Below are 21,245 nucleotides of genomic sequence, written 5' to 3'. Positions count from 1 at the left end.
GCAGCTACGCAGCCTTTGTGTGCTGGGGAGGCATCTTCCTCCCTGATGAAGGGAAGAGCACCTCCTTGTGAGCTCTTGCTCCCTCCACTAAAGCCTGCAGGGCAACGTCGCCAAAGCGGGGTGCAGACCTCAGTCTTTCTCTTGCCATTCTGCTTCCAGCTCAGTGTATCAGCAAATGCCAAAAGATTGGCAGCCTGCAGAAGAAGCAAGGCTTGTTGCAGACCCTAAATGCAGCAGCAATAAGGACGTCATATTATGCGACTTTCTGACTGGAAATACTCATTTGCCAAGGGTTCCCACACGTTGGAAATCAATTGGCCAATTGAGTTAAAAGTGCATCAATCTCACACACCCATTTAGATTCATGTGGGAAACACCAAATTCGGGGAACCCGACAATTCCCCGCACCTGAGTTAAAATCGACCCCATTATTTCCAATTTGTTGCTTTCCCGAGGTAGGCATAGAGACATTCATGTGTTCACCAACAACTCTACAGCATACCTAAGTAGGAAGGGTTATTCTTCCATCAATATGTGGATGGAGTCATACCTAGCACAAAGGAAGATGTGAAGTTCAATCATCACAGCCCCAGGACATCGTTGCAGGAGTTCCTCAGGGCAGTGTCCTAGGCCCAACCATCTTCAGCTGCTTCATCAATGACCTTCCCTCCAACATAAGCTCGGAAATGGGGATGTTCACTGTTGACTGCACAGTGTCCACTGCAATTCACAACTCCTCAGATAATGAAGCAGTCCATGCCCACATGCAAAAAGACCTGGACGACAATCAGGCTTGGGTTGATAAGTGGCAGGTAACATTTGCGCCACACAAGTGCCAGGCAATGACTATCTCCAACAAGCAAGAGTCTGACCACCGCCCCTTGACATTCAATGGCATTACCATCACCGAATCCCCACCATCAACATCCTGGGGTTCACCATTGATCAGCTCCAACAGCACTCAAGAAGCTCGACACCATCCAGGACAAAGCAGCCCACTTGATTTGCACCCCATCCACCACCTTAAACATTCATTCCCATCAAAATCAGCATACCGTGGCTGCAGTGTGTACCATCTACAAGATGCACTGCAGCAACTTGCCAAGGCTTCTTCGGCAGCACCTCCCAAACCCACGACCTCTTCCACCTAGAAGGACAAAGGCAGCAGGCGCATGGAAACACCACCACCTCCAAGTTCCCCTCCAATTCACACATCATCCTGACTTAGAAGTATATCGCCGATCCTTCATCGTCACTGGGTCAAAATCCTGGAACTCCTTATCTAACAGCACTATGGGAGTACCTTCACCACACGGACAGTAGCGGTTCAAGAAGGCGGCTCACCACCACCTTCTCAAGGGCAATTAGTGATGGGCAATAAATGCTGGCCTTGCCAGCGACGCCCACATCCCAAAAACAAATTAAAAATGCATTGTGGAATGAGACTGGGTTAATTAGTAATCTTATATTAAAGGATCCTCTGGGGAAGAGTGATCACACCATAATAGAATTTCATATTAAGTTTGAGAATGATGTGGTTAAGTCTGAAACTAAGGTCTTAAATTTAAACAATGCCAATTACGGAGATCTGAGGGATGAGTTGGATGAGGTAGACTGGGAAATTAGATTATAAGATATGACTATAGATAAGCAATGGCAAACATTTAAAGAAATAATTCATAATTTGCAACAAATATACATTCCCTTGAGGAATAAAAACTCCACTGGAAAAGTGGTACAGCCATGGCTAACTAGAGAAGTTAAGGATAGCTTAGATTAAAAGAAGAGTCTTACAATGTTGCCAAAAAGTGTAGTAAGCCTAAGGACTGGGAGGGTTTTAAAAATTAGCAAAGGATGACCAAGAAATTGATAAAGAGGGAGAAAACAGAATGAGAGTAAACTAGCAAGAAATATAAAAACAGATCATAAGAGCTTTTACAAGTACGTAAAGAGGAAAACATCAGCAAAACTGTATGTGGGTCTCTTAGAGGCAGAGGCAGTTGAAATTATAATGGGGAATAAGGAAATCGCAGAGACATTCAACAAATATTTTGTATCTGTCTTCACAGGAGAAGACACAAAGAACATATCGGAAATTGTGGGGGACCAAGGGTCTAATGAGAGAAAGCAACTTAAAGTAATTAATATCAGTAAAGAAAAAGTACTGGAGAAACTAATAGGACTAAAAGCCTCTCAAATCCCCTAGATCTGATGGCCTACATCCTAAGGTTTTAAAAGAGGTGACTTGCATTGATAATGGATGCATTGGTTTTGATCTTCCAGAATTGCTTTGATTCACTAGAGGGGGTGCAACAAAGGTTCACTAGACTCATTTCTGGAATGAGAGGACTGTCCTATGAGGAGAGATTGAGTAGAATGGACCTGTATTCTCCGGAGTTTAGAAAAATGAGAGGTGATCTCATTGAAACGTATAACATTCTTAGAGGGTTTGACAGGGTAGATGCTGAGAGGTTGTTTCAACGGCTGGAGAGTCTATGGGCTCGATTTTGCCAGGCCCGAGGAGGCAGGTTTGGAGGCATGTGAGGTGTTAAATTAGCAGAAACTGGCAGGCAGATCCAATCCCACCTCCAGCCCGCCTCCGAGCAATTTTCCCGAAATCGGACTTTCAGACCCTGTTTCCATCCCGCCTCCAAGAGGTGGGATAGGCCCTTAAGGCCATTAACAAGCACTTAATTGCCTCTATAATGCCATTTTGAGAGGCCTTTCTGACATTAATACATTTCCCGCGTGCTATACGTCTCCTCTGGAACACGCCAGTTAATCCTGGTGGCTTCACAAGTGGATGGCTTTCTTGCAGCTGCAGCTCCACCATTAAAAAGGATTTTTCAACAATGATCATTTGCAGGTGGCAGAACTTTGTTTTCTCAGGTCTGGGAGAACTTTTAGCAGGCCTACTCATTGTGGAAGTTTTGAAGCTGAGACCTATCTCCAGTGTGACCTCTTGGGAAAATCCTCTCCCCACCTTGTCTGAGCGCTTCCTCAACTGAGGTATATACCTGCAGCATGGGAACCATTTATCTCCTTTCCTCCTGGACCTCAGATTCGGACAAAGACCAGCCACGGCAGCAGCAGAACCCGCTACAACAGCAGCACCAACAGCAAGACCAACAACAGGAGCGCCAACCTGCTGCTCACCCACCTGAAGCTGCACAGGCCAGAAGGTGCCAGCGCATGGAAGCACGTCGCCGCAGGAAATACCCCCAAAACAGGGTTTACAGACAGAGGATGAGCTACCTCAACATGACTGAGCAGCAGTGTCCAAGGAGGCTCAGACATTCACGAGAGGTAGTGGGTGACATCTGCACAATGCTGCAGCAAGACCTGGAGTCCAGATGTGCGGGTGGACACCCCTTACCAGTGGCCGTCAAAGTCACCGCCGCACTCACCTTTTTTGCTTCAGGATCATTCCAGGGATCAACAGCAGACATCAGCGGCATCTCCCAGGCGGCCGCACACACTTGCATCACGCAGGTAACCGATAGTCTCTTTGCCAAGGCACACAATTACATCAACTTCTCCACGGATCAAGCAAGTGTGAAGGCATGTGCAGTTGGATTTGCTAATCTGGCAGGCTTTCCAAGGGTGCAGGGTGTCATTGACAGTACACATGTGGCCGTTAAGGCACCCCATCACAATCCAGGTATTTTTGCCAACCGCAAGGGCTTCCACTCCCTCAACGTACAGCTGGTGTGTATCCACATGAAGGAAATTTTGTATGTTTGCATCAAGTACCCTGGCAGTTGCCATGACTCCTTCATCCTGCGCCAGTCTAGTGTGCCTCCGCTCTTCAGTCCGCCAGACCAACTTTGCGGATGGCTACTTGGAGACAAGGGCTATCCCCTGAAGATGTGGCTAATGACGCCATTGAGGAGCCCATCCAATGAAGCTGAGGAGTGCTACAACTACAGCCACATTTCCACCAGATCCATAATCGAGCAAACCATCGGCTTGCTGTGATGCGCCCGTCTGTCCGTCCCCCACATGCGAATCCTCCTCGACTCCCACAATATCCAGGGCCGCCTCCTCTGAAGTGGTGAGCTGGGCTATTGAGGGTGGCCCTCCTCCTGTCCTCTCCCTCTCCCTCTTATTGTGGGCTCTCTTTTCTTGCAATAAGGGACACAAGTGGAGTTTGAGTGAAAATGAAGGAGTGAGTGCAGAGAATCCATAGCATAGATGCCTAGAACGACACAAAGATGGAGTGAGGTCCCAAGACGAAGGGCCCTCCCTGTGTGTTGTAAGTTGTTGTCATAGCATCACAGTGATAGGGAGTGTGAGGCCTGCATAGTCGAATAGCTAAGTGAATGTGAACATACAGAGAGAGGGAATGGTTAAGGGTGCAGGGCTGTAAGGGTCAAGTGGGATGTGGAGGAGGAGGTTGACAAAGCAGAGTGCTGGTGATGAGAGGCGATGGGGATCAGATTGAGGGTGTTGGGGATGTAATATTCACTTTTCCTGTGCGGAGAAGGTCATGAAACCTCTTTCTGCACCGCAGCCAGGTTCTGCTGCACATTGATATCGCATTCACCTCCTGTGCCACTTGCAGCCACACAGCTTTGGTCTGTTGGGGAGGTTTTTCCTCCCAGAAGAAGGAAAGAGCACTTCCTTATTCACTCTTGCTCCCTCCACAAGAGCTTGGAGGGAAGCCTCATTGAAACGGCGTGCACACTTTGGTCTGCTGCTTGACATGGTTGGAGCACGAATCCCTCAAAAGTATGAACCAAAAGTTCTAAGGCAGAAAAAGAAACAAGGCTGCTTGCAGGCCTTAAATCCAACTGCATAGATGACGTCATCAGAGGCAAGTTTCTGCACCAAAATACTCATTGGGCCAGGGGTTACCAAACGCTGGAAATCAAGTGCCCAATTAGGGGAAAATTGGCCAATTGTCCCGACTCACATCGGAGGCGGGGTCGGGAACCTCCGACACGCCCCCAGCCCGCCCCCAATGGCAAAATCCAGACCTATAACTAGGAATGATAGGGGGTGATTTTCCCAGCCCCGAGGAGGCGGGTTTGGAGGCGGGACAGTTGGCAAAATCGCAAAAAGTGAGGGCGGGTTCGGAATCCGCCTCCAACCCGCCTCCGCACAATTTTGCCGGAGGCGGGTTTCATGGGTACGATTAGGTCCCGCCTCCATCAATCAGGAGAAGTAGTTAAGACCGTTAAATAGTCGTTAAGGGCCTCGATAATCCTATTTGACAGGCCTTTGTTATTCTGCCACATTTTGTGGATGTTGCATGACCCTCCTAAACCACGCCAGCTAATCCAGCAGGTTGACAAGTGGGTGGCCTCCTCACAGTTGCAGCTCCACCATTAAAACGGAGTTGCTGCAGCTTCGCTCTCTCAACTGTGGGACCTCCTTGGAAGACCCTCTCTCCGCTTGGACTGAGTGCTTCCCCAATGGAGGTAACTGCCAGCAGCATGGGAACCATTTATTTCCTTTCATCATGGACCTCAGATTTGGATGGGGAGCAGCCACGGCAGCAGCAGAACCAGGCAGCTCAGCAGCAACAGCAGCAGGAGCCCCAACCTCCTGCTCACCCACCTGATGCTGCACAGGGCAGAAGGCACCAGCGCATGGCAGCACGTCACCGCAGGAGATACCCCCAACACAGGGTTTACAGACAGAGGATGAGCTACCTCAACATGACTGAGTAGCAGTGCCAAAGGAGGCTGAGACTTTCGCGACAGGTTGTCGGAGACATCTGCGCACTGCTGCACCAACACCTGGAGCCCAGAGGAGCGGGTGGACACCCCTTACCAGTGGCTGTCAAAGTCACCACCGCACTCAACTTTTTTGCCTCAGGCTTCGTCCAGGCATCATCAGCAGACATCAGCGGTATCTCCCAGTCGGCTGCCCACAGTTGCATCACGCAGGTTACCGATGCCCTTTTCGCAAAGGCGCACAATTACATCCACTTCTCAAGGGATCAAGCAAGTGTAACCGCTCGTTCAGTTGGCTTTGCAAGTATGGCAGGCTTGCCAATGGTGCAGGGCGTCAAAGACAGCACAGATGTGACACTTAGGGCACCCCATCAAAACCCAGCTATCTTTGTCAACCGCAAGGGCTTTCACTCCCTCAACGTACAGCTGGTGTATAACCACAAGAAGGAGATTTTGCATGTTTGCCCCAAGTTCTGTGGTAGTTGCCATGACTCTTTCATCCTGCGGAACTCTAGTGTTCCTCCGCTCTTCAATCCACCAAACCAACTTAACTGATGGCTCCTTGGTGACAAGGGCTACCCCCTGAAGAAATAGCTAATGCCGCCGATCAGGAGGCCAGCTAACAAGGCTGAGGAGTGCCACAACGCCAGCCACATTTCGACCAGGTCCATCATCGAACAAACCATTGGCTTGCTGAAGATGCGATTCCGATGCCTTGACAGATCAGGTGGAGCCTTGCAGTATTCAGCAGCCAGGGTCTCCAGGATGGTCATGGTCTGCTGTGCATTGCATAGCATGGCACAGCGTCATGGCTTGCAGCTTCCTGATGAGCAAGTGGCTCAGTTCATAGCTTCCTCAGCTGAGGATGAGGAGGAGGACCGAACGGCGGCATATTGACCAGCAGCTGTGGCAGCACGCGAGCACATGGCTGCCCGTGATGCAAGGGCTGCACTCATCCTGGCCAGATTTGCATAGGTTGCCCATTGTGGCACATGTGCTTGGCTCCTTCTTAACAAATGATAGACAATGGGCATGACTCTCTGGCCTCCTTTCACTCTGACCACCAACCTGACCATGCAAGTGTTGCGGAGCCCACAATGTGGAGCTGCCTAAGCCGAAATAACAGATGCCATCACGCCAACAGTTTGCCATCACCTAATTTTGATACATTCACACAGGGATGGCATTTCATCAATATAAACAGAAACAATCACCCAATCTGCACACATATCTGGAGGTTATATCCCTTGCCAGCTGGACCCACACAGCCTTGGTTTCTTTGGGAGGCCTCTTCCTCCCAGATGGGGGGGAAGAGCACCTCCCTGCTAGCTCTCGCCCCCTCAACCAGCATACCCAGCGCCTCATCCGAGAACCTCGGGGAGGCCCTTGCCTTGGAGCTGGCCATTCTTCAAGGAGATAAAAGTTTGGAGCTGGTGCACCATCGACCAAAAACCAGTGGAATGAGTCAAGTCAGCAAGCAGCCCTTAAATGAAGCTGGATAAGTGACATCAACAGAGGCGAGTTTCAGTTCCAAAAGACTAATTGGCCCAGGGGAACCCACACCTCTGAAAGTAACTGGCCAATTAGGGGAATATCACACATTTTTCCCACCAGACAGTGGAGACCAGTTTGGAACCCACCCAAACCAAAACCCACCTCTGCTGATGTCACTTATCCAGCTTCATTTAAGGGCTGCTTGCTGCCTTGGCTCATTGAGTGCTGCTGGAGTTTTGGTAAGTGGGAGAAAAATCATTTAAGAATATTTTGTGAATTTTAGTGTGTTAAAAAGTCAATTATTTGAAGTAAGTTTAATTTTTTAAGGGTGTATTAAACTATTGGGCAGTTTAAACCGGAAGTAGAATCCGGGTATAAAAGGGGCGGGGCTAGTGCTGTGCACAGAGTGCTTTGTGCATTGAGTGCTGCTGGAGTTTTGGTAAGTGGGAGAATTCGGGCAAGTGGGTGGTGAGGGTGTGTTTTTTGCTCTGTTTTCCCCCCACTCCCAGGCTTAGACAGCACTGCGGAGGCGGAGCAGCGAGACGAGTCAACCAAACAGGCCCCACAGACAGTATTCAAGGAGGAGGTTGGTGATTAGCTGGTTGGTTGGTTTTCTTCCTTCTCTTCTCTTTTATACCTTTAAGTTGGTAAGTCCTATTAAATAGTGGTGTGATATTATCATCTATATCCGGGCAGGGTCTTCATAACTAATAATAAGAAATTTAATTAATTATATAGAATGGAGCAGGTGATGTGTTACTGTTGCGAGATGTGGGAGCCGGTGGACCCCATTGAGGCTCACGGTGATTACATCTGCGACAAGTGTTTGCTGCTAGAGGAACTCAAGTTCCATGTTATGGAGCTTGAGACCGAGCTTCAGACACTGCGACACATCAGGGAGGGGGAGAAGTTCCTGGATTCTATGTTTCAGGAGATGGTCACACCTATGAAGTTAATTACTGCAGATGTAGTCCGTGGTCAGGGACAGGAGGGTGTGAGAATGAGTGAGGAAGGTACAGGGATCCAGGATGTAGTGCTGAAGGAAATGCAGCCCTTGCTCTTGTCCAGCAGGATCGAGGTTCTTACTCCCTGTGAGGGCGGGAGTGGGGACTGCAGGGAGGATGAGCAACCTGGCCACAGCACCGTGGTACAGGGGGCCATTCAAGTGGAGGGAGTAAAAAGAAATGTTGTAGTGGTAGGAGATAGTATCATTAGGGGGATAGATAGGGTTTTCTGCAGTCAAGAGCGGGAGTCCCGAAGGCTGTGTTGCCTGCCCGGTGCCAGGGTTAAGGACATCTCTTCTGGGCTGGAAAGAAACTTGGAGTGGGAGGGGGAGGATCCAGTTGTCGTGGTCCATGTTGGTACAAACGACGTAGATAGGACAAGGAAGACGGTTCTGTTAAAGGAGTATGAGCAGCTAGGGGTCAAATTAAAAAACAGAACCTCAAGGGTAATAATCTCTGGGTTATTACCTGAGCCACGAGCGAATTTGGCGAGGATAAATAAAATTAAAGAGTTAAATGCGTGGCTCAAAGACTGGTGTGGGAGAAATGGGTTTTGCATCTTGGGACACTGGCACCAGTACTGGGACAGGAGGGAGCTGTTCCGTTGGGACGGACTCCACTTGGCCAGTGCTGGGACTAGAGTCCTGGCGAATCATATTGGGCTGTAGAGAGGGCTTTCAACTAATTAGTGGGGGGGAGGTTTCTAGAGAGCAAATAATAGAAATGACAACAGAGAAGGTCATAGATTTAGGTAGCAGTGGGGGAATTAAAAAACAGAACGTGTCAGGAAGGGACAGAAGGTATGGAGTAAAAAGTAAAGTACTAAAAAGGGAAAAAACAGTAACTAAGTGTTACAAAACATATTTGAAAGTTCTTTATCTGAATGCACGTAGCATTCGTAACAAAATGAATGAGTTAACGGCACAAATAACGATATATGGGTATGATCTTGTGGCCATTACAGAAACATGGCTGCAGGGTGACCACGACTGGGAATTAAACAGACCAGGTTATTTAACAATCAGGAAGGACAGGCAGGAAGGGAGAGGAAGTGGGGTGGCTATGTTAATAAAGGAAGGAATCACTATATTACAGAGAAATGATATTGGGTCAAAGGAGCAGGATAGTGAAACAGTTTGGGTGGAGATAAGGAATAATAAGGGAACAAAAACACTAGTGGGTGTAGTCTATAGGCCTCCGAACAGTTGCAACTCTGTTGGACGGAGTATTAATCAGGAAATAGTTGAGGCTTGTAATAAGGGAACAGCTATAATTATGGGGGATTTTAATTATCATATTAACTGGACAAATCAAATTCGGCAGAGCAGCCTTGAGGATGAGTTCATTGAGTGTATTAGGGATGGGTTTCTTGAGCAGTATGTAACTGAACCGACCAGGGGGCAAGCAACCTTAGATTTGGTCCTGTGTAATGAGACAGGATTAATGAAAAATGTCCTAGTAAAGGATCCCATTGGAATGAGTGACCATAACACGGTTGAATTCCATATTCAATTAGAGGGTGAGAAGGTTGGATCTCAAACAAGCATGCTGAGCTTGAATAAAGGAGACTATGAAGGTATGAGAGCGGAATTGATTAGAGTGGACTGGGAAAATAGATTAAAGGGTAAGACGGTACATGATCAGTGGTGTACATTTAAGGAGTTATTTTACAACTTCCAAAAAAAATATATTCCACTGAGGAAAAAAGGGTGTAAAAGAAAAGATAGCCATCCGTGGCTAAGTAAAGTAACTAAGGATAGTATCCGACTAAATACAAGGGCATATAAGGTAGCCAAATCTAGTGGGAGGATGGAAGATTGGGAAGTCTTTAAAAGACAGCAAAAAATAACTAAAAGATTGATTAAGAAAGAGAAGATAGATTATGAAAGTAAATTAGCAAAAAATAGAAAAACAGACAGCAAAAGTTTCTATAGTTATATAAAAAGAAAAAGGGTGGCTAAAGTAAATGTTGGTCCCTTAGAGGATGAGACTGGGAAATTAATGGTGGGAAACATGGAGATGGCAAAAACACTGAACAATTATTTTGTATCAGTCTTTACAGTAGAGGACACTAAGAATATCCCAACACTGGACAAACAGGGGGCTCTAAGGGGGGAGGAACTAAATATGATTACAATCACTAAGGAAGTGGTACTTGGTAAAATAATGGGACTCAAGGCGGATAAGTCCCCTGGACCTGATGGCTTGCATCCTAGGGTCTTGAGGGAAGTGGCGGTAGGGGTTGTGGATGCATTGGTAATAATTTTCCAAAACTCCCTGGACTCAGCAAAGGACCCGGCAGATTGGAAAACTGCTAATGTAACACCCTTATTTAAAAAGGGTAGTAGGCAGAAGGCTGGAAACTATAGACCTGTTAGCCTAACGTCTGTGGTTGGTAAAATGTTAGAGTCCATTATTAAGGAGACAGTAACGGGACATTTGGATAAACATAATTTAATAGGACAAACTCAGCATGGTTTCATGAAGGGGAAGTCATGTTTGACAAATTTGCTTGAGATTTTTGAGGAAGTAACATACAGGGTGGATAAAGGGGAACCAGTGGACATAGTGGCCTAGAAATTCGGTTTTGGCGCAGCGAGGGCTTTAGCGCCGGAAGTTAGTGCCGGCGCTAAGTCCCCCTGCGCGCGCCAAAAATTCAGTAGCGCCGTGCCCAAACGGCTGCCGGCGCTACTGAGGGGTCTCAGCGCCTCAAAACGGGCGCCACGCGCCGCATTGCGGCGCTATTCCGGCGCTGCGGTGCCCGCTGCGGTGCGGCAGGCTCGGGAAGTGCAGGCCTCCTCCTTCCGTTAAGGAGGAGCTGCCTGCACCCGGCCGCGGCCCGCGATAATCTTTTTAAAAATGAGCCCGGCACCTCGGACAAGTGCCGGGCTTGCTTCTGTTCCGGGGGGAGGGGGGGGGAAGTCCGGGGAGGGAGCTGCGGCCAGGCGGCCGGCGGGAAAGCGGCCGGCCGCCGCGGGGCCTTTAATGCGCCGGCGCAAAGTTCTGTAAGGCACCTCTGCCAGAACGTTGCTTGCGGCTGCCACGGGCGAGGCGGCCGCAACTCAATTTCCGAGTTCGTCGGGTTACCATGGCAACCGGGACGCTGCGCACACCGATGACGTCATCGGTGCCGGCGCAGCGCTACCGGCCTAACGCCGATTTAGGGCCCCTGTCAATTTCTAAACTGGCCATAACTTCGGTGCTAGGCCCTCTAGCGCCTCAAAAGCGGCGCTAAGGCCAGTGAATTTCTAGGCCAGTGTATTTAGACTTCCAAAAGGCATCTGACAAGGTGCCACACAAAAGATTATTGCTCAAGATAAAAAATCATGGGATTGGGGGTAATATTCTGGTGTGGGTGGAGGATTGGCTCTCTAACAGAAAGCAGAGAGTTGGGATAAATGGTTCGTTCTCAGATTGGCAACCAGTAACTCGTGGTGTTCCGCAGGGGTCAGTGCTGGGTCCCCAACTCTTTACAATCTATATTAACGATTTGGAGGAGGGAACCGAGTGTAACATATCAAAGTTTGCAGATGATACTAAGATGGGACGGAAAGTAGTGAGTGAGGAGGACATAAAAAACCTGCAAGGGGACATAGACAGGCTAAGTAAGTGGGCAGAGATATGGCAGATGGAATACAATACTGGAAAGTGTGAGGTTATGCACTTTGGCAGGAAAAATCATAGAGCATATTATTATCTTAATGGCAAGAAACTGGAAAGTACTGTAGTACAAAGGGATCTGGGGGTCCTGGTGCATGAAACTCAAAAAGTTAGTATGCAGGTGCAGCAAGTGATCAAGAAGGCCAATGGAATGTTGGCTTTTATTGCTAGGGGGATGGAATATAAAAACAGGGAGGTATTGCTGCAGTTGTACAAGGTATTGGTGAGACCGCACCTGGAATACTGCATACAGTTTTGGTGTCCATACTTAAGAAAAGACATACTTGCTCTCGAGTCAGTACAAAGAAGGTTCACTCGGTTAATCCCGGGGATGAGGGGGTGGTCATATGAGGAGAGGTTGAGTAGATTGGGATTCTACTCATTGGAGTTCAGAAGAATGAGAGGCGATCTTATTGAAACATATAAGATTGTGAAGGGGCTTGATCGGGTGGATGCGGTGAGGATGTTCCCAATGAAGGGTGAAACTAGAACTAGGGGGCATAATCTTAAAATAAGGGGCTGCTCTTTCAAAACTGAGATGAGGAGAAACTTCTTCACTCAGAGGGTGGTAGGTTTGTGGAATTTGCTGCCCCAGAAAGCTGTGGAAGCTACATCATTAAATGCATTTAAAACAGAAATAGATAGTTTCCTAGAGGTAAAGGGAATTAAGGGTTACGGGGAGCGGGCAGGAAATTGGACATGAGTCTAGGTTCGGAATGGTCATGGCCCTGTGGGTAGTGGAGTGGGCCCAGGGGCCGTGTAGCCTGGTTCTGCTCCTACTGTGTTCTAATTCTGTGTTAGATTTCAGGAGATGGTTTTATTCCTGTTCCTGGCTGGGGTGGAGATCGCCCTTACAGAAGGTAAGTACTGTAGAAAATATAGGGACAGAGTGATCTCCTGGAAGAATTTCGATCGCCTAGATGGGTCGGAGAGGAATTTCCCAGATTTTTTTCTCCCAAATTGGCCATGGGGTCTTTTAGCTGGTTTTTCGCCTCTCCTGGGAGATCACATGGGTTCGGGTGGATGCAGAGTGATAGAAGATTTGAGGTTAGGATCAGATCAGCCATGATCTTATTGAATGGTGGAGCAGGCTCGAGGGGCCGATTGGCCTACTCCTGCTCCTATTTTTTATGTTCTTATGTTCTCCAACCCACCTCCAATGGGAAAATCACCTCCATAAGTGGTCGGCCATTTAGGACTGAAATGAGAAATTTCATTGGAATTCTCTACCCCAGAGGGCTATGGATGGTTAGTTGTTAAGTATATTCAAGACTGAGATCAATAGAGTTTTGGGAACTAAGGGAATCAAGTGATATGGGGATGGGGCAGGAAAGTGGAGTGGATGTAGAAGTTCAGCCATGATCATACTGAATGACAAAGCAAGCTCGAGGAGCTGTATGACCTACTTCTACTCCTATTTCTTATATCCTTATAATATACAACCATCATTAGAAAATAATACATCTCAATACAGTATATGGTTCTAAGGGGATAGGCATTATGCTTTCTCTGAGGCAAAAGTGGCGCAGCTCTTTGAAAGGAAAGAAAGAATGGGTGGAGGGCTCCTTGAAGATATGGAGTAGCCAGTGCAATAATGGCTAGTAACACCTCTGCACAACTCCTGTACCCCAGCAGGGAACAGTTACAACCAGGACTTGGGTGTCCAGGGCTTTATTGGGCAGACACTTGCATTGTTCAAACAACACTTTATATGCTTGTACCAGTCGGGATTGGGGTAAGCATTACAATATATCCCAGAGCAGGCCTGCATGATTATCAATCAATCAATCAATCAATCAACTTTATTGTCATTGTTAGTGCACAAGTGCAGTACAATGAAATGTAGGCTTGCGGCTCCCGAGAGTGTACGTTTAGATTAAGACATTTAAACATTCAACATTCATTTGGCTTGTAATACATTAACATAAACATAATAAAGTGCATTGGCAGATGTGCAGGCTTTAGAGTTTATTTGTGGAGTTCAGTAGGATGACAGCCCTGGGAAAGAAGCTGTTCCTAAATCTGGTCGTTCGGGTGCGAATGCATCTGTAGCGTCTCCCAGATGGCAGGAGGGCGAACAGACTGTGGCTGGGGTAGGTAGGGTCTTTGATGATGGTCCGTGACCTCCGTAAACAGCGTTTCTGGTATATGTGCTCTATGGTCGGTAGCTGGGTGCCGGTAATGCGCTGGGCAGTTTTGACTACCCGCTGCAGGGCTTTCCGGTCATAGTAGCTACAGCTGCCATAACATACTGTGATACAGTTCGTCAGGATGCTCTCTATTGTGCAGCGGTAAAAGTTAGAGAGGATCAGGGGTGACAGGTTACATCCCTTCAGCCTCCTTAGGAAATATAGGCGCTGCTGGGCCTTCTTCACCAGAGAGGAGGTATTGAGGGACCAGGAGAGGTCTTCCGTGATGTGGACTCCGAGGAACTTAAAGCTATCCACCCTTTCCACCACAGCCCCATGGATGTGGATGGGGGTGTGACTTCCGCCTTTAGACTTCCTGAAGTCCACAATGATTTCTTTGGTTTTCTTGATGTTGAGGGCCAGGTTGTTATTGGCGCACCACTTCATGAGATGCTGGACCTCCTCCCTGTAGGCTGACTCATCGTTGTTGGTGATCTGGCCTACCACCGTGGTATCATCCGCAAACTTGATGATGGTGTTGGAACCATGAACAGCCACACAGTCGTGGGTGAAGAGGGAGTAGAGGAGGGGGCTCAGCACACATCCTTGTGGGGCCCCCGTGTTCAGGGTCAGGGGGGGGAGGTGTGGTTACCTAATTTGACAGACTGGGGTCTGTTTGTTAAGAAGTCCAGGGTCCAGTTGCAGAGGGAAGTGTTCAGGCCAAGAGTGTGGAGTTTGGTGACCAGCTTGTTGGGGACGATAGTGTTGAATGCTGAGCTGTAGTCTATGAACAGCATTCTGATGTAGGTCTCTTTACCGTCTAAGTGATTCAGTGCAGAGTGTAGAGCAGTTGTGATTGCATCCTCCGTTGATCTGTTTGCACGATAGGCAAACTGGTGTTGGTCAAGAGAGGCGGGAACACTGGCTTTGATGTGAGCCAGGACCAGTCTCTCGAAACACTTCATTATGATGGATGTGAGTGCGACAGGTCGATAGTCGTTCAGACACGTCACAGCCATTTGCTTTGGCACAGGAATAATGGTAGCGGTCTTGAAGCATGTAGGGACTACTGCCTGGGCCAATGACAGATTGAAGATGGCGGTGAAGACATCAGCCAGCTGATCAGCACATTCCTTGGGTATGGTAGTATTCTGCATGCTGCACAAAATTGCCATGGACAAAAGCTTCACAATGCATTTGAATTAGGAACACCTGTAAGACTGCTATTTGTTTTATCCATTCAGTTTTTATAGAAAACTGCATATTCTGTTAGCTTTACTTTTGAACGTCTGGAGGTAGAATTTCAGTTTCCGACGTTTCTCCAGGGTCTCTGCCGATCTTTCACTGAAATCATGATGCGAGAAAGGGTGAAACCCCACGGAAATTCTATCCCCTGATGAATGTTTATTGCATAATAAAAGAATGATAGACGGCAAGATATGTTAAAAGTGAATTAAATGTTACTGTACTTGTGGTGTAAATGTTTACTTGGGTTTCACAGTTGTATTTATCCCTTGTGTGTCATGAACTTTTACCCCTGTACTAAGTGCACTCTGGGTTAAAGTTGTGGTGGCTGCATAACCATTTGACAAGTTGCAGTGAGTACAGAAGGTCCTCTAGCTTTACCATTGAGTACATGCCACACGACATTAACAAGTGGCTAAACACACGGGACACATTGGGTCTTGACAACGTCCCAGCTGTTGTGCAGAAGACTTGTGCACTAGAATTGGCTGCCTCTCCCAGCCAAGAAGTTCCAGTGCAGCCATAACACTGGTATTGACCCAATGTGAAAAAGTGCTCAGTTATACCCAATCCACAAACAAAAAAAAACAGGGTGAATCTAACCCAGCCAATTACCCACCCCTCCCCACAAATCAGCCTTCTCCCAATCATCACTAAAGTGATGGAAGCAGTTATCATTAGGGGCATCAAGTGGCATCGACTCACCAATATTCTGCTCAAAGACACTCGGTTTGACTTCTGCCTAAAAAAATGGGTGAATTTAGCAGTGAGCCGAACGCCTGCACAGATTAGGCTGTCCCATTGCTAACTTGTGTTATGCCTGTTTAACTCCCGAAAAACGGACACAACATACCCCAATTTCTACCCCATTATCTCAAGGGCAACACATCCAAAAATGTAACATTCCATCAGCACTGCTTCGAAGTGTCACTGAATAGAGCTTATAACACATTATGAGTAAATAAATACATTTATCCATACTGTATTTTCATGATATGCTTTGTAATGTACTTAAGCACAATCACTGTATGGATATGTTCATGATACATATTATGCAAATCATAGACTATCTTAATAATATAATGCTCTGTGTTCTACAATTTCCACAGGCCCCATGCCTTCTAAGCCCTCCCTCATAAGCAGATTTACAATAGAAACAAAGTGAAAATTACAAATGCTGCTAAACTGAAATTAAAAAATGCTAGAATTATGCAGCAGATCCATCAGCAAAGTAAAAGAGAAGGGAAAAAACAACAGATAACCCAATCACAGAGGGGAAGTTAACAGATTCAGTAACAGGCCATTCTATCCATGAGCTTCATCTCTGCGAATGAAGAATCGGCTGTTTCTTCCCCTGTTCAGGAATTTTTTTTTCAACCCTACAAAGGAGGCTTACTAGTTTTCAGTTCTAATGAAGGAGCACACCAGAAATGGATCTTTTCTTGTGTATTTTCAGAATTTTCTGATTTCATTGCAGATCCATAATAGCATGCTCATACGCCATTAGTGGATCTCGTTTTGGGGGTCCACCACCTGTTCTTTTCAATTATGTGGGAGTTTTGCCCTTAAACATAAGAGCTGTGTGGATGGAGTGGTGGGGGTGGTGGTAACGCTTGATGTGCTTATAAGTGGTACTCTTCAGGTTCTGCTGGAGAGCAGCTGAGTTCTCTTTTCTCTTTGAAGAGAGCAGATGGGGCATCATCAGCAAATAAGCACATTCATCCATTTGGGTACTGAATTGTCATCACATGCACTATTATGAGCAATGGGAATTGAGAAAAGCTGGTTTGAGCCAGAGAAATTCATCCCTGGAGTATATTCTTACTTGCAACATGGCATGCATAATAAAATCTGTATAATTCTGTCATTTTTACTTCTACTACTTTATGTGTTGCATTCTTAATTTTTCTCTGTCAATATATTTATTTTCCCATATATCTTTTACAATTACAACTTTGCATCATGCACATATATGTCCTGAGCTGATATTTTACAGAAATATTTACACCTTACCTTTGTGCTTTCCTTGAAGTATTGCAGCTTCTTTCTCATTTCCTGCCAGGTCCTTTTTGTGGTTACTACAATATTCATCATCTCTATCATGTATTCCCATGCTTGCTGCTTCCTTTGCACATATAATCCAGGCTGACAGTCCAGTGCAGTACTGAGGGAGCACTGCACTGTTGGACATGCTCTTTCGGGTGAGACGTTAAACCGAGACCCTGTCTGCTCTCTCAGGTGGACGTAAAAGATCCCATGGCGTTATTCAAAGAGGAGCAGGGGTATCCCTGGTATTCCGGACAATATTTATCTCTCAACTAACATCACTAAAACAGGTTAACTGGTCATTATCACATTGCTATTCATGGGAGCTTGCTGTGTGCAAATTGGCTGCTCCATTTTCTACATTACAACACTGATTACAATTCAAAAGTACTTAATTGTCTACAAAGTGCTTTAGGACATCCAGAGGTGATGAAAGGCGCTATATAACTGCAAGTTCTTTATTTTCTTTATATTTGGGGTTCTGTTTCCTCTACTGCATTACAGAGGTTTCCAGGACTTGCATCGCCTAATCAGTAAAATCTGTTTTGCTCTGCTGGCATTTTATGGTTTTCTACTGCAATTGTGCACTCCACAGTTGAATTAAGGAACTTTCTCACAATTATACCAGCTAAGTGGTAAATTAGCTTCTTGAAAAGTGTTAAAGGATCATTACTGTAGGAATTTTGTGATCTGTTGCTTTTGAAAAAAATACTGCTCATGAAATTGTTTTCTCAGGAACTGCACATTTTGAAAATATGCAATTCTGCAATTTCATTAGTGGTTCATTAATTATGACAAAAAAGCTGCCATTTCATCTATTTTTCAGAAAAATAAGAAATGTCAGCACTCTAAAATTATAAAGGTGTACAGGGACTTCTGAAATTAATTTTACACCTCTCTACCTCTTAACCTGATGATAGTTTTTTCAAGTTATTGTCTTGAGATCCACAATAAATAGAGGCCTAAAATTCTCTTCTTACATTTGTCCACCCCAGTCCAGCACCGGCATCTCCACACCATAGATGCCAAGAAAGGATGATCAGGTGGATATCTAAGCTTTTTAAGTCTTTAAACAAATGGAAAAATTGAGAGGCATAATATAACATAACAGTATCTACAACTTGTGAACAGGGTGAGTCGTAGAGGACCCTTGAACATTAATGGATAGAAAATTAATGGGGGCGGTGGGAATGCACAATTTCCCTACATGCACTCCCATTATGTGCTGGGATGACCAAAGGAAAAAATCACCCCATAAGAGAAGATCTAGAGAGTTTCCTTTGCTAAGAAGAAAATAACTTTATGAGTCTCACTCTTAGTATTTATTTTATTAAAAGTAACTTTAGAATCTTTTGTATTTTTGATATACTTTTATTTAACTGCTAAGTGACAATGATGTATTTGGTAGTACTGGATTGAGGCAGTTACTAAGCCTGATGGTGTGAAGGAGCTGAATTAAAACATTAGATACAGTCATTACAATCAGCAGTTTGGGGTGCTTCAACAATCGTATAATTTCAATTTTTCTAATTAGTTCTCATGCTATGGGATGGGGTAATATTAAGAATATATTAAAATCAATAGAAGTAAGCTGAATAACAGCTAGTCAAAATTCTTTGTAACTATTTCATTTTTAAAAGGGATACTATTGATAAGGTTCTCTCACTAAGGAAACAGCACTGGGCTTGACAATGGAAACCTATTTTTGTACACATAATGGATCAGAAGATTAGGATTAAGGGTGCAGCGATCAATAAAGGAAATGAAATGGCTAAACTCATGTAATGCAAAATAGACAAAGTTATGACACTATATAAATGCAAGTCTGACTGTCTTAACATGTCCTTTCCTGGCTGCCAGGTTAAGGAATGCTTCAAACAGTCCGGACTGAAATAGGAGATTCCTTATACGTGTTATGTGATCCGATCTGCTGAAAATAAGTATCTGTGGAGTCTAGAAGGAAGGATATTTCCTTCAGTATGTGCAACTATCAGAAGGCATTTGTTAACAAGAGTAAGAGAACTGTGACCAGAAGCAGAACAGCCACATAGGAGGATTTCTCTGCAGGGAGAACTTTTTTGAACCATAATTACATTTTAAAGGTAGGCTGCCAAGTTATGAAATAGAAATTAGATATGTTTCAATGATCTAACTACCTCTACAGACAGAATAATTCTTTCTCCTAGCTCTGAAAGGTCATTTAATAAAGAGGCAGTAGAAGGGAAGAACCAGGTCACTAATGAACAGAAAATTGCTCTATTTTCATCTGAGAATGTTTTGATGAGGTGAGAAGAAGCTATGGTTCATGCATGTGGAGTCTTAGAGGAATCAAATAAATTCTATTGAATGTAAGGAGGCACGAGTGGCTTGATATTGCTATAAGAATCAAGTGAGGCAGTCATCATAACTGGGTTGGCTATGGATGCCACAAACCTTCACTACCATGCTGTCCTTTCTGCCAGCATCTTCTGCCATCTTTCATTCATGACACAGTGCCGACATCTTAACTCTGGTCATATTTTTCCAGCTAGAACACATTGCTTTGCCTTCCAATGGTATCCATCTTCAGATATAAGGCACACCGCATGCCCCATAAATTGTAAGCTTCTCATTATAAAATGCCACATTACTGCGCACAAGCTGGTGAAAGATTGGTTACTCTGTTCTCCCACTTTTTACCCAATACTCTCTTTGCATACTGCATTCCAAAATTACTTTTTGCCTTCATCAGGGTCCAACTCTCAACATATTTCTTTTGCATGTCTGTGTGTGAAGATGGATGCCAAGTACCTGGAATGCCATGGATCCTCAGGTTCAAACATGGCCAAAGGGATTACTTTAAGGACAACTAATATGAATTCAATGGGAACCAATTCCAATTCACGTAAGATTGCCCGTACTGGTTCAAGCTTCAACAGGTTTACCAAGGCTTGTGCAGCCCACCTAGACACCGTGGTGGCAGTAAGAAACATGGTAGTAGACCCCAGCTTTTAAGCTAAGCTTTTAAGCTAAGATATCAGAATTGACAATTGGAAGGAAAACCAGGAATAATTCCTGAGTGGTGGACAACTGAATACAAAGGAGCAAGTGAGAGAGAGAGAAAGAATGGAATGTCAGAATGTGTGGACATCAAACCAAGAGGGAAGGCTGTGGCTCTGTACCAAACCTAGAGTGCCTTCAAACTACTTTGAAATAGATGAAGATGGCCTTCAATAAATCTGCTGCAAATAGAGATTTGATCAAAAGATAAATCAGAAGAGATAGATGGGCCAACATAATGCAGCGCTGGAAATTTGCTTGGGCATATGGAGAACCAAATCATCATGGCTTTCCAATGGAATAGCTCAACCCAGAAAAGTAAGAAAGACCTCATTGTTGGATATATAAGTTTGCTAGGAATATGCAGCTGAAGCTGGTTCACATATTTTGAGTTTTTTGTAGAACTTGTTTTGACAGAATAATAGTCACCCAACTCCTGATAATTTTGATGCAGAAATATGTTCCAGAGTCCAGGAGACTGGGACAGCATGGATTTTATGTTCAAGGTTGCCCATTGCCACCTATGGCAGGAGAAATGAAAATCAACATGAGACTTGAATGAGACCAGAAAGACTGAACAGTAGATAGGATTCTCAAGACCTCCCTTATAAAACCAAGAAAAATTGGTCTCCTAAATACTCAGTGTAAAATCTTGCCCAGCATTGATAATAAAGGATCTAGTAAGGATACTGTCAACAGGTCATGAACACTGGGAGTTGGGCATGAACAAAATGGTTCACTGGGAATAGGATCAATGTTGCTAACTGATTGAGTGGGACAACAGAAAAGGACTTACCGTTGATCCATGAGACAACTGGAAGAGGATGTAGAGAATCGCTGCTTCTGAGGACTCTTCTTAGGACCCACAAACGAATGGTCCCTGGATCTGGAGGAGGAGGAGTAAGGAGCTGCTAGATAGACCAGAGATCGACCTGATTCCACACTCT

General features: G+C 45.4%; 1 protein-coding gene across 3 annotated transcripts in view; it reads right to left on the bottom strand.

Moving 5' to 3' along the window:
* Positions 1-21,245, bottom strand: part of LOC147117265 (adenylate cyclase type 1-like) — a 524,560-nt gene that overhangs the window by 309,975 nt on the left and 193,340 nt on the right. For 2 of the 3 annotated variants that reach the window (XM_085988088.1, XM_085988086.1), the window contains exon 6: positions 21,095-21,184. The exons of the other annotated variant lie outside the window; for it this stretch is intronic. In XM_085988088.1, coding sequence (XP_085844214.1) covers positions 21,095-21,184 — 90 coding nt within the window. The remainder of the gene's footprint in view (positions 1-21,094; positions 21,185-21,245) is intronic. 3 annotated transcript variants of the gene reach the window in all.

Source organism: Somniosus microcephalus, chromosome 5 (genome assembly GCF_052327205.1).
Source record: "Somniosus microcephalus isolate GS21.2 chromosome 5, FLI_Smic_1.0, whole genome shotgun sequence".
Classification (NCBI taxonomy): domain Eukaryota; kingdom Metazoa; phylum Chordata; class Chondrichthyes; order Squaliformes; family Somniosidae; genus Somniosus; species Somniosus microcephalus.
Note: the sequence above shows the minus strand (reverse complement) of the source record. Positions and strands in the feature narration are given on the sequence as shown.